Source organism: Malania oleifera, chromosome 7 (genome assembly GCF_029873635.1).
Source record: "Malania oleifera isolate guangnan ecotype guangnan chromosome 7, ASM2987363v1, whole genome shotgun sequence".
Taxonomy (NCBI): domain Eukaryota; kingdom Viridiplantae; phylum Streptophyta; class Magnoliopsida; order Santalales; family Ximeniaceae; genus Malania; species Malania oleifera.
In genome coordinates, this window is record NC_080423.1 from 7,139,304 (window position 1) to 7,153,356 (window position 14,053).

Below are 14,053 nucleotides of genomic sequence, written 5' to 3' on the forward strand. Positions count from 1 at the left end.
TCGGATTTAGAGACATGAAATTTTTTTATTTCAAGGAATGTAATCTTTTATGAGAATATCTTCCCCTGGAAAGAACTTGATATCAACAACAACTCCTCCTTGCCTAATTCCATTCATCTTAATTTTCCACAAATCCTTATCATATCAAATGATCTAGTCATCTCATCCTCCAATGATGCCAATCTTACTGACCCTATAGATGCTAGCCAAATAGATACACCTCCACCTAATTTTTTAGACACTTCAGCTCATACAGAATCCTCCAACATTCATTCAAAAAATAGCTATGATATATCGCAACATCCTCCCATTGATATCATGGAACCAAACCAGCCTATTCACACACATTTACCCCGTAGGTCTAGCAGAATTCAAAAGGATCCTCCTCACTTGCAAGACTTTATATGTCAGCAAGTCGGTTCACCTCTCCCATATTAGAAGTTGGACAAGCAAAGGGAAATGAATTCTTCAGGTAGTTTCTTTCCACTTAGTGACAGTATTTCATATGAGAAGTTGTTTATGCCTCACCGTGCTTTCATAGATTCCATAACTAATCACTCTGAACCTAAGAACTACCAAGAGGCCATGAAATCTCTTGAATGGTGTGCAGCCATGAAAGCTGAGATATAGGCTTTGGAACTTAGTGATACTTGGGTTTTGATTGATCTACAACCTCATAAGGAGGCCATAGGCTGCAAATGGGTATACAAAATCAAATTCAAGGCCGATGAGAACATTGAGAGGTTCAAAGCGTGACTTGTGGCAAAGGGGTACACTCAACAAGAAGGGCTCGACTATCCCAAAACCTTCTCCTCTGTGGCTAAGTTAGTTACTGTTAGAACCGTTTGAGCAGTGGCATCAATCAAGGGCTAAAATTTGTGTCAATTCAATGTAAACAATGTCATTTTACATGGTGATTTTGATGAGGATGTTTACATGGAATTGCCCCTTGGATATTCAAGTGACAGCAGCAATAAAGTCTGCAAACTTCGCAAGAGCTTGTATGGATTGAAGCAAGCTTCGCTTCAATGGCACTCTAAGCTTTCCAACTTTATTATTAAGCAAGGGTACACACAATCAAAGGCTAACTATAACTTATTTACTAATTCCACTAGTGGTTTTTTCACAACTACTTTAGCCTATGTTGATGATATAATAGTGGTTGGAAATTGCATCAATACCATCAATGATCTCAAGGTCTCCCTCAATGACAAGTTCATAATCAAAGACCTATGTAAGTTGAAGTATTTTCTAGGGATTGAAATTGCAAGGTTTGAACGTATGCCAAAGAAAATATGCTTTGGATATTTTAGCAGACTCTGGCACCATTGCTTCTGCTCCAGCCAGGATTCCTCTTTATCAGAATGTGAAACTTAGTAAGGAAGAAGGGGAATTACTCGTAGACCCGACACTCTACAGAAGGTTGGTTGGAAGATTACTTTATTCAACTATTACTAGGCTTGATCTTGCATTTTTAGTCCTATTGTTAAGTCAATTTATGGATAGTCCTAGGATGCCACATCTACATGCAGCTCATAAAGTATTGCAATAACTCAAGAGAGCACCTGGACAAGGGTTGTTTTATCCGACAAATTTGAAGTTGCAGCTAGAGGGATATTGTGATTCAGATAGGGGGGGCTTGTCTAGATACTAGACGATGAGTAACGAGCTACTGTGTATTCACTGCTTTAGTCTCATGGAAATCAAAGAAATAGCATGTTGTATCACGATGTTCTGCTGAAGCAGTGTACAGGGCAATGGCAAACATTTTCTATGAACTAACTGGCTCTGGTATTTGTTTAAAGGTTTACAGATCACACACCCTTAAGCAACAATTCTACACTGTGACAATAAGTCTGCAACTCATAGTCACGAACACAGCCTTTTATGAAAGGACCAAGCATATAGTGTTGGGTGGTAGATCTATGAGCAACAATCGCACACAAGCAAAAATACACAAAAAAGAATGGAACACCAGATTTACGTGGTTCGGTCCACTGTGACCTACATCCACGGGAGAGCACAAATCCACTAGAATTACTAGGAGAATTATACAAGAAGAAGGAGGAGGCTACTGCCCTCAACTCCTCTCTCACTTTCTCTTCACTCTACCTTCACTCTACCTGACAACAAAGCACCACACACTCTCCAACTCACAGATTTCTGCACTCACACAACACAACACCACACCACACCACACCACACCACAACTCACACAATCTGCTGCAACTCTCCACACACAGCTGCAATTCACCACACATATTTATACATGAGGGAGGGGGAAGAAGTCAAATAAGGAAGTTGTAATGTCAACGTGGTAAGCAGATTGTTGGTTGCCGTCCATCTCCAGCTTCAACATTTTTTGCTGGGTGGTGCGGCTGCCGACACTCATACGAGCCACACTTCCTAACATATAGAACTTGGGTATTTCGTGTTTTTTGCTACCCTAAATCATGCTTAAATAAAATTTATTTTACTTTATGGTACATCTCCCGATGTATGACTAATGAATAATATTTTTATTTTTATTTTTATTTTTATTTTTTAGATAATGTTTTGTAGCATGAATTTTAATGCATGATTTTATGTTTCTATAAGTTTAAAAGAAATTTAATATAATTTTATATTATAAATTCAAGTTAAACTTATGAATTTCATATAAACACTTTCTTAAAAACAAAATAAGTGAAGCTATAATTCCTCATTAATCATCACTCAACATGTTTCTAGTACATCACAAATTGCAGGCATATTAACCAAGGCACTAAGTTACCAAAGCTTTTACTCTGCTATGTCCAAGATGGGAGTAGTAGATATCTACTGTCCATCTTGCGGGGGCTGTTGAAGCCAGAAAATATTGCAAAGATGCAGAATCGGAATACCAGCGAGAGGCAAGGCAGCTGTGCTCAATGACAAGGCAGCAACAAAAATATTCTTTTCATTATTTTATTCTTTTTATTTTTGGTGTAAAGTGTTAACAGGAATATGTTTTGTATGAAATTAGTTAAGAGGAAGATTCCTTCACAAGCAGTATATATTTGACATTCTGTTCATTGATGTAATCTATCGCATAAGAGAAATTCTTTCAGCCCAGCACTTTCTCTGCTTTAGTTCTTCACTCCCCAAAATCCAACAGAGATTGTGCCTCACCTCCGTGAGGAAAGAGCTGGAAAGGGAGGACGGAGGATGTGAGGCTGATGGTGGTGCCATGAACAGAGGGGTGAGGTTGGAGGCTGTGAGGAAGGAGAGGGGAGTTGAGGTCTGGCCGTAGAGGTATCCGAGAGGGAGAGAGTTTGAGGAGCGCTCGGATAAGGGCTACGAGAACTGGAGCAGTGAGAGAATGCCGAGCTGCTTTTGCTGTATGAGTGGAGATGGAAAAGGTGAGAGATCGAGAGATGGGAGAATGGGTTGTCTGTTTGCAGGGATCCGAGGCAGAGAGATGGGAGAGTCGAGAATGAGAGGGCGAAAATGCAGAGTGATTGAGCAAGTGAGTGAATCCCACTTCCTCTGCGAGTACCTGTGCACGTAGCCTTTCATAGGTTTTTTTTTGTTTTTTTTTTCTTCCAATTTTTTTTTTTTTTTTTTTTTTGTGTTTTTTATAATAATAATAATAATAATAACAACGTCTTTGTCATATTTGTTTCAGACAAAATGGGGTGATTAAGAAAAAAAAAAGAAAAAGAAAGCAAATAAAGTGACAACCTGATTTAGGAACATTCTCATGGGAATTATTAGGCAGGCACAAAACCAATTTATTTGAAATCAAACACGGCATAAAACAAAGGGAGCGTCGGTACTCCTCCCCTAAATAACCTCATAACATTATTCCAACAACTTCCCACTCACATATGCCCGTCCATAAGCACTTAAATTACATTCAAACTTAAGCGTATTCATCCGCAATTTCCAGCAGCGGTCCGAGCGCCGCCGCCGGGTTCGTGACCGCCAGCAAATGGTCGCCGTCAACTTCATAGTACTTATCAACCCCAAAGTTCTCAATCTGCCAGAGAAAGAACTTCGGTGGAATTGCTCTGTCATACTTGCTGAAGATAAAAGTCCTCGGAATCGATCCATAGCTCTCGTTCGTAAACCATTTTCGCACCTTCAAGTCCGCTTCGAAAAACGACGCCGGCCTCAACAGCTTCTTCGCCAATGCTCGATCCTTCCAAATCATTCCACAACCATTTGTTTAGTTTAGTTTAGAGAGAGAGAGAGAGAAAGAGAGAGAGAGAGAGAGAGCACCTCGTCAGAGCCAAGTTGATAGAGGTTGGTGTCTATGTACATGGGGCCTATCTTCGTGGTGGATATGTTTTTCTCGCCACAGAGAAACCAGGAGGAGACAGAGTCCATCCAATCGTCGTAAATCTCGAAATACTTTTCAATGACATAGGAGGGCGGGTGGGTGGTGTCGGGCATGAAGGCGTTAAGAAAGACGGTGACGGCGATCTTTTTGGGGTAGGCGTCCATGGCGATAGCAGCATTGATTCCGCCCATGCTGTCTCCGACGAGCACCACCTTCTCTCCGTCAGGGAGTTCCTCAAGGAAGTTCAGCAATGGTTGTGTGTACTGGTCGGCGGAGCATATAGCCTCGATGGGTTGGATGTCGATGCCGGACGCCGACATGTCCAAGGCAGTGACCCTGTGGCCGGCGGCCTCTAGCATGGGCCGGAGCTTGAACCAAATCCAAGCTCCGTGGGCCGCTCCATGCACCACTACAAAGTGCTTCCCGGTGCTGTTGCTACTTCCCCCCTGCACTTTTAAATATGTCAACGAATGTAAGTAATATTTGAGATGGAAAATACATCTTCGAATCATTGTCCATCAATTTCGAGAAAAAGAAAGAAAAATAAAAAATAAAAAGAAGATTTTTTTTATTGAATATTTTTTATATAAAATAATTAAAAAAAATAAGAAAAATATAACATGGACGGGTGTAAAATTAAATTCCTTAATTATGACCAAATTAATTAGAAGATTACTAATTTTCTCTACTTTTGTATTCCAAAAATAGGGCCTGCCCTTGAGTGTGCCTAAAGCATTGCCACATATGCAAAATCTAGAACCCTAATTAAAAATCTTAAAATGAAAAAGGGAATTCTTTGATATTTCATTATTTTTCATAATTCTTTTATGGTTCAAACAATTAAGTTGAAGGTGTTATGCTAGTTTAAATTTGTTAAAATGATTTGGATTATTATTATTTTTTTTATAAAAATTCATTTCATCTTGAAAAATTGGTCACTTTTGTCAGAATTAATTTTTAAAATTAAAAAAAATTTATTTAAATTCAATAAATAATAAAATACGGTATGATCAATTGTGACGTTTTCTTATAATGACTTTTTTCACTTTTTTTTGTGAATTTGACAAAACTATTTGAACTCCCCAAAGGCACTAAAAGACGAAAAGGACACCTTTTTGGGAAAAAAAAATACTAAATACATTGAGTGTATACACATTAGATCTAATAAAATTTTACCATATGCAAAAAGATTATTGAATTTAGTTAAATACATAAAAAATGATAAAATCATATTAGATCCAGTGTGTACGTCCATTGTATCAAATAATTTCTCTCAATTCTAGTGGTCTATTGTTCGGTATAGAGTTAAGTGAAACGTGCCTAATTAATGTTGACTATTTTTTTAGGAGATGATTTATAGGTAGGAGTGGCTAGCAGAGGTTCAAAAGGCCTAAACATAGGTCAATTTGCCAAGTAGTCTCACCCAACTATTATTTAATTTAATTCTTGTACAAAAAAATTTGGTTTCTTTTTGTGTGCAATATCATAATTGTACAATTTACTTTTTTGAAAAAAAAAATCATAATTTTTTTAGAATAGCAATAAAAGGAAACATTACTTGGCATGACCCATATTATTTAAGAAATACGTCACAAATTTTTTGAACAAAAAATTTATAATTTCAACTAAATTTATAATTTCAACTAAGTTTTTTTTTTTTTAAAGTTAATAAAATTATTCAGAGTGTACAAGAATAAAGAAATTCAACATAAATCAAAACCAAAAGAAATAGAAGATAAGAATTTGAGGGTTTGAAATTCATATGAATTTTCTTTTACAATTTCAGCTAAGTACGAAGAAATTCAGATTTATAATGTCAAATCCATGTTCATAAATAGAATTTGAGGGTCTGAAATTTCTGAGTAAGTTTTATATCATATCTTACCATTACTTACATCTAAATCACTACACGGTACACGCACACCCGTACATGCATATGTACATGCAGACATTGGAGAGGGAGAGAGTGGGCACTAGCTGTAGCATAATTTAGTGGAAATTAACCACGCAATTCCTCATTACATAATGAGAAAAAAATGGTAGATCGAAAGAAACAGATGAACGTGAAGCTTGTCTAAGGCCCGTGATGCAGCATATATATATATATATATATATATATAGGTATTACCTAAAACTGTGTACCTATATATAAATATAAAACAAAATAGAGGAAGTGATGGCACGCACATGGGAGCCATCATAGAGTCGAATGCTCCCTCGGGAGCCATTGCAGAAGAGCATCCAGGAGAGGCACAGCAGCCCTACTATCTCCACCACAGCACTCATCTTCTTCATCCCCATTTCCCTAATTTCTTCCCCTTAACTTCTCTCTCTCTCTTTCTATATATATAGAAGAGGAAGAAGAAGATATATAGAGAGAGCGACTCGATCACTCTGGTTGAGGAGGTTGATGCTCATTGCTGGGCTATTTATAGACATATGGGTAGCAGTTGTTAGGTTGCTTCACGTTTTCCCTACCAGCGTGCAATATCTATTATTTTGCAAAATGCATGGCGAAGATGATAAATGCGGTGGGGGGTGTGGGACATATTTATGAGATATGTGGTCGAGGGAACACATACGTGCATAATGAAGTTATGGGTTTCGTCATCCATGCATTTATTTTCTCACCAATATTACTTTTGGTAGCTTTGACGCTTAATTTCTGGGCCACACCGCGTTCCCCCACGTTTTCTAGCTTCTCCTTCTCCTTTTCCTCTCCTCTTCATCTTTCTTTTTCTTCCCTTCGTTTCTTTCTTCTTTGGAAAGAATCTCGCTTTGTTGAAAGGTGGTCCATTTCATAGCTGGAAATGAAATATTGAAGTGGAGATAGGACTTTGATTTTGTTTTTCATTTTAAGTTTTTGAGTAATTGTATATATATATTGTATTCACAATATTAATTATTTAATAAGAGCCAATTGGGCATAGTTTGCAAAAATTAGGTACTACTTTGGAACAATATATAGTACCTAATTTTCCCTAGTTAGCTTTGGAACAATATATATAGCCCAGCTGGATTGGGTCAAGTGATAAGGGCGATTTGTGACTGTAATGACCCCAAGGTCATGGGTTCGATTCCTCCTTGAGAGTTTACCTCGATGAATTACCAGAGGTGCGTCAATGGGAGGGCGGCTTTCACCCCTCACGAGTTTGGTGCCACACCATAATATTCAAAGTGGTGCGATGATGGCTAAAGTCCCCGGATCATCATATATATATATAAATGTGTGTGTGTATGTGTGTAAAGAATTGCGTCTATTTAGTTAAGGTTTTAGATATATTTTTATGTATTTGAAAAGGTAGGAAATGTTTTAAGTATACACAAAATTCATGTTTAGTTAAGTACTTGATAAAAATAATTTCAAAAATATATCCAAAAACATCACTAAGAAATACAACTTTTCAAAAAACGATTTTAAACAGCATGTTTCTCAAGTTTTCAAATACGTTCAATGAAGACACGTGATTTAATAATACTACTCAAAATAGCAATCTTTAATAATACTACTAATAATAATAAATTGCTCTGTCCATTAACAAATTGCCTCTCAAATCAGACTTATTTAAACCTAATTATATGGTGTGTTTCAAAAATATTTTTCAAATATTTAACCAAATGTACTTGTTAAGTATAAAACAAATAAATGATGCAATTGGTTCTTTTCAATTTTAAAAGCAAAATTACGGAAGGTCATTTTTAGATCCCTAACCAAATAGAAATGAACTATAATTTTATGAATTTTTACAAATTTTCTCACTAATTCAAAAACACTTTTAAAAAATTACTTTATGAATAAAGTTAAGAATGAAGAAAAAGCTCAGTTACAACACCTCTCTCTCTCTCTCTCTCTCTCTCTCTCTCTCTCTCTCTCTCTCTCTGAAAAGATACTAATAAAAGGCCCCCAGGGCTAAGCTCATTGGCAGAGCGGACTTCGGGCGTTTCCTTTCACGAGGTGAGCCTAATCCTGGCACCCCGGGTTCGAGTCTACTGCTGGGCGCCTGAAATTTACATCTCTGTGGTGTGTGGGGCCGCACTGCAGGGCGTGGGATTAGTCACTGGCCGGTGCGACGAACCGTAAAATGGACGTCGTTGACAGTAGGTGGACACCCAGGACGAACCCAAAAAAAAAAAAATACTAATAAAAGAAATAAAGTAGTAGGTCTCTTATTAAAAGAGCCAACAACTTTCCAATTCAATCTCAATGGGTCCCACTCCTGCCAAATAAAGTAGTAGATCTCTTATTAAAGAGAGCCAACAACTTTCCAATTCAATCTCAATGGGTCCCACCCCTGCCAACATTTATTATTCATAATTATATAAGGACATACGTGTAATCATACACTTTGATAAGACACATTTTTTTTTTAGAGTGAGGGCGGCACTTCCATTTATTTATTAATATACCCACACTTTTGATGAAAGAATATCATAATTATAAAACAAGTATTGGAAGATTACAAATAAAAAATAGTAAAGGTCTCCCAAAAATAATACCAACAATCACCCAACACAGGATTACAAATCCAAACAAAAGTAAATAAGAAACAAATCTAAGCATGCCTAATAAAAATAAAAATAATAAAATAAACTAAAATAAAAAAATTCAATGACGAAAAGAAGTGAGATTCAGCCTATCTATCCAAAGGATACCTTTCAGAAAACGTGGTAAAAGATGTCGTTCTTCACAAATGACATTATTTCTCATTTCTCCTTCTCTAATGAGAAAATCAGTCACACTATTGTCTTCCCTATATTGATGGATCACCATGAAGTTTACTCATTCTAACTCCGCCACAAGGTCCTTACAAAAATCTCAAAGATATCCACTACAAAAAAAAAATGTTTTTAGTAACGAAAGTAGTAATGATTTTAAAATCATCACTAATAGTGTGGTATTAGTGACGGTTTTACAACACTATTAGTGATGGTTTTAAAACCGTCAATAATATTTTCGTCATTAAAAACTAAGCAGTAAACAATTTTCACGCGAAAATTTTTTCAGGAAAATATTAGCGACGATTCTATGGTATTAGTGACGGATTAAAATCGTCACTAAAAGTCATTTATTAGTGATGATTCATAAACCGTCACTACTAATATTTATGAATATACATAAAAAATTTAGTTAAGAGTATTAGTGATGGATACCCAAATCCGTCACTAATAAGAGGATATAAGTGACGGTTTTGAACCGGTCACCACTAGTTTTTTTATTTAAAAAATATAAAATTAATTTAGTTAAGGGAATTAGTAACGGTTTCGGAACCATCACTAATAATTCTTTTATTTAAAAATATAAAATAAATTTAGTTTAGGGTATTAGTAACGGATTTGACAACCGTCGCTAATAAAAAAATTTAAGTTATGAGTATTAGTGACGAATTTGTAAAGTCGTTACTATTGACCCCTTATTAGTGATGGATAGACAATCGTCACTAATATTTCCTATTTTTAAAAAATCAAACATTTTAAGTTCAGAGTATTAGTGACGAATTTATGAATTTGTTACTATTTGTCCCTTATTGGTGACGGATTTGAAAACTGTCACTAGTAAATTTTTTTTAAAAAAAATAAATAAATAAAATTTTCAATTCAAAGTATTAGTGACGATGCTGTAGATTCGTCACTAATAAGGAACCAATAGTGACGAATTTTTTTATTTAGATTTGTCACTAATACTTCATTTTTTAAAAAAATTTAAAAAAATTGAAGTTCAGAATATTAGTGATGAATTTATAAATTCGTCACCATTAGTCTCTTATTAGTGACGAATTTCGATATTCATCACTACTAGTCCATTATTAGTGACGAATTTTGGACCATCACTAATACTTTGTTATTTATAAATAAAAAAAAATAGACGAAGAGTAGTAGTGATGGTTTTGAAACCGTCACTAATGTCCAAAAACTCTTATTCCTTTTCCGCGGGATATTTTCCCACTCGATTCACTTTCCCCTCCTTCTCTAGTCTGGCCCCTTCCCCTCCACCTGCTCCCGCGAACCTCCTGCTCCAGCTCCTTCTCTTCCCCGACCTCTTGCTCCAGCTCCTCCTCTTCCTCGACCTCCTACTCTAGCTTCTCCTCTTCCCTGGCCACCTACTCCCGCGATCGTCTCTCCCAATCTCCTCCTACTCTCGGCCGCAAGCCCCCGCCTGCGAGTCACCATAGGCCATCGCTCGATTCCCCTCTGCAATCTGGCTGTGGCAATCTCCCCTTTTCTGCAACTAGTAAGTTTTCATTTCTCCTTCAATTTTTTTTGGTTGCTCTCATTAACAATTGTAGTAGGAGATCATAGGTCATGGGGGGATATGCTGATATTTGTAGGGATATGCTAATATTTGTATCTTATATGCTAGTGACTCAGTTGGATCATGGATGCTCAAAAGAGATTCCAATTTGATCCCATTTTTTTAAGTGATTTGGTTTGTGAGCTGGGGACGCCGGGAGGGGGGACGGGGGAATATATAGTATTTGCATTCTTCTACTTAGAATTTTTTTTGCAACTTGGAGACTAAAAATATACTTAGGCAAAGATTTTCTCCTCTGCAGTGTGCAGAGGACCATCCTTTGCTAGATATTATCTTCAATTTTAGTATGGGAAACATAATTTTTGGGCACAATAGAAAACTTTTTGCCTTACTGCACTAGAATGCAAGAATGTTTGTTAGTTGGGTCTCTTAATCTAATCAGCGGGCTGTGTGAGTTCAACCTAGTAAGTAAAACTGCTTTATATTATGTAGTGTTCCAATTTCATTCTCAACATTATTCTTGTAGAATTTCTTAACCTAGAGCATAAATTTCAGGTTTTCAGATTTTCATGAATTTTGGATGAAATGCAGATTTTATATTTAGTCCCATCCAAATCTACATCAATTTATATCTGTTGGCCTTACAAGGTTTAAAATATTATTATCTTGTTTTGATACTAACAAACAAGTGAAATTTAATGTATTTGTGTGAGTAATGTTATTTTAGGGCTCACATATGAGAAAGTAAGGTGAAAGTGCTCATAAGGATCAAATGAAACTTAAATAAGTCAAAGCATGGATTTAAAGATGATATATGAAACCTTGAAGAATATGAGGACATAAATGAGTTGTTGAAAGCTAAGGGATATTAAAGTCCAAAGAGCCAAAGAAAGGCAAAGTGAGAAAGTTCAAAGAATATGGAAGCTTGAAGAAAAGATGAACTCAATCCAAGGACAAATCATAAAGATTCAAGAACTTAGACTTAGATACCTTTTAAAATACCTGGAAAATATTTTTATAAGGTCAAAAAATTATTTAAAAAAAAATGTTAGAATCATTTTTGGAATAAAAAGCACCAAAAAGAGTTTTCCCAAATGCTGTCAGTTTTTATACAGCGGCATTGAGGTGAATTTTTATCCATCAAAAACTCATTATTTGAAAACGTGGTCAACATAAAAGTTTTAGTATTTTCTCTTAGCTTTCTTTTGACACCAATAAAACATAATTCAGAGTTATACAAAAAAATTTATGGCCAAAACACTGAAGCGGGGTCACTGTTGTCAGACATCTGAATACTGTTCAACGAGCAAATTTTTTAAATTCTAATATTTTAAAATATATCTGTTTGAGCTCCAAACTTTCTAAAAAAAATTAGGAAACTCTCTAAGGAAACTTTTGTAACATGGAAACAAGTTTGAAAGCCTATAAATACATGGTTTTGCAAATCAAAACTCATCTAAGAATTGAAAAATCTGCTTGTAAAGCTGAAAGCACTCTTGTTCTTCCAAAGCTCTCTTGTTCACTCATTGCAAAACTATTTTACTGAGATATTCTGAAGTGCTGATCCTTCCTCCTCTGAATTTTTACTGCTAATCCTCATCTAAGAAGGATATTGGTGAATTCTACACTTGAGCTTCATTGTATTTCATATTGATATTTTACATTCAAGTATATAGTGCTAAAATTGTACTAACTTGTTCTTTAATAGAGTATACTTGTACGCAGATCTTATCTTGTATTTCTTGTAGTTCTTTAACGTTCCAAGGATTGTTTGGATCGTTGGCTAAGTAAGGGAATATTGCTTAGAGAGGCGGGCTCTAGCCTAAAGGAGTGACCGAACGAGGGAATATCGTTTGGAGAAGGCGGGCTCTAGCCTTTACCAAGGAGGTTGTAAAGGTTTGTTCCACCCTTCAATGGAACAGGTTCAGTGAATCCTTTGGTGGTTTGCCAAGGGCGAGGACGTAGGCTGGGTATAAGCCGAACCTCATAAAAATCTCCGTCTTATTCTCTCTTTCCCTTACTCTTTATTTTTAACATATTTAAATTGCGGAGATGGTTTATTCGATAATCATATACACTACGTAATATTTGGAAATCAAACAAACTTAAGGTTTAATTTTGATTTGGGTTGCGGAAACCAAAAGGGAGTACGTTGGTTACACCATATCTTGCAAAAACCTTACGAGAGTACGTTACTTGGTTAGCATCCCAAAGATAAATTTATCAAGAGTTTATTTGAGTTCTAAATATTTAGAAAAAGTGATTTGATTCATCTATACAGGACTTTATATCAGCAAGCATAAATTCTCATTCACTACAGGACTTGGTTCAAATTTGGCAAATATAAACAAACAACCATCTTGAGTTTTTATATTACATAAGTGTTGTGTATTGGCTTGTTTGTTTACTTTATAATTTTAGTTGATTGGTTTGGTTGAATGATTGGATGTATGTATGGTTAAAAATTAAGTAAAGAAACTAAGTTCTTGAGTGCTTAACAAATTAAACAAAACAGTCATGAATTGGTTAAAAGAAATAAAATAAGTTTAAGAATTCTAAAAAGGAATTAAAAGAAATTTTAAAAGCCAATTCACCCCCCTCTTGGAAAGCTATTCCTAATTTCAATATCTAAAACTTAAATGCCATGGCTCCAAACACGGCCTACTAGCCTATAGGATGATACATAAATTTGAAACTGTATAGATCTTAAAATATGTTATATTTTATATTTTTTTTCCAACAAGTTTGTGTACAAATTTAAATGATAGTGGCACTTAAAACTATGGTGATGAGACATTTTTGAAATTCTATTAAGAGTTTGATTGACCTTTTAGGAGATTGTATCTAGGAGTCTCCCGTAAAGACCCTTTGTGGGGCTGACACTAGTGGGATCGGCCTCGTGTCTTTTTGGGAGATTCCGGAGTACAATACAATCTCTTAGAAGCTGTTTTTTTTTTTTTTCCCCGATTGTATGTGGGTGTAAAGGTGTGTTTTTTCATGGGCTATGAGTGGCTAGGTCTAGCCTATGTTTGAACACGAGGTATAAATGAATTAGAAGATGAACTAGACGAACGAAAAGAAAATGAAATAAGAAAATCAAGGAAATTGCATTGGTAATATATTTTTTTCTGTCAATTCTACTTTATTTTGTATGCAGGACCATTGTTTTTTCGGACTCTATTCTTTTAAGGATCATTAATGTTTTCGTTAGTAGCAAACTTTATGGCTAAGCTCATGAAATTTTAGTTTTTGTTTACATCATTTCATTTCCAGGCGATTGCCTTGTTTGATAGTATACAATACTTTAGGACCAAACAACATTACCAAATGTTTCCTAAAAGTATAAAAAGGTTCAAGGAGACATAATTTAGCTATCCTCAGCTTAGATTTTGCCGTTATTGAAAAGGGTTTGTTATATAATTTTAGGTCTACTTTTGATAACTTCTATTTTTGATAGTGGGCATATCATTTGCAGTGTATATACAATGAATGGAGGGGCT

At 35.6% G+C, this 14,053-nt stretch overlaps 1 protein-coding gene across 1 annotated transcript; it reads right to left on the reverse strand.

Annotated features, from left to right (window-relative positions):
- Window positions 1-3,706: 3,706 nt before the first annotated feature.
- On the reverse strand, window positions 3,707-6,763 carry LOC131159597 (alpha-hydroxynitrile lyase-like). Its single transcript, XM_058114628.1, has 3 exons — window positions 6,491-6,763; window positions 4,243-4,749; window positions 3,707-4,162 (listed from the first exon to the last, which is right to left on the reverse strand). The coding sequence occupies exons 1-3, from the start codon at window positions 6,602-6,604 to the stop codon at window positions 3,884-3,886; spliced, it is 900 nt and encodes a 299-aa protein (XP_057970611.1). The 5' UTR covers window positions 6,605-6,763; the 3' UTR covers window positions 3,707-3,883.
- Between the last annotated feature and the right edge of the window lie 7,290 nt (window positions 6,764-14,053).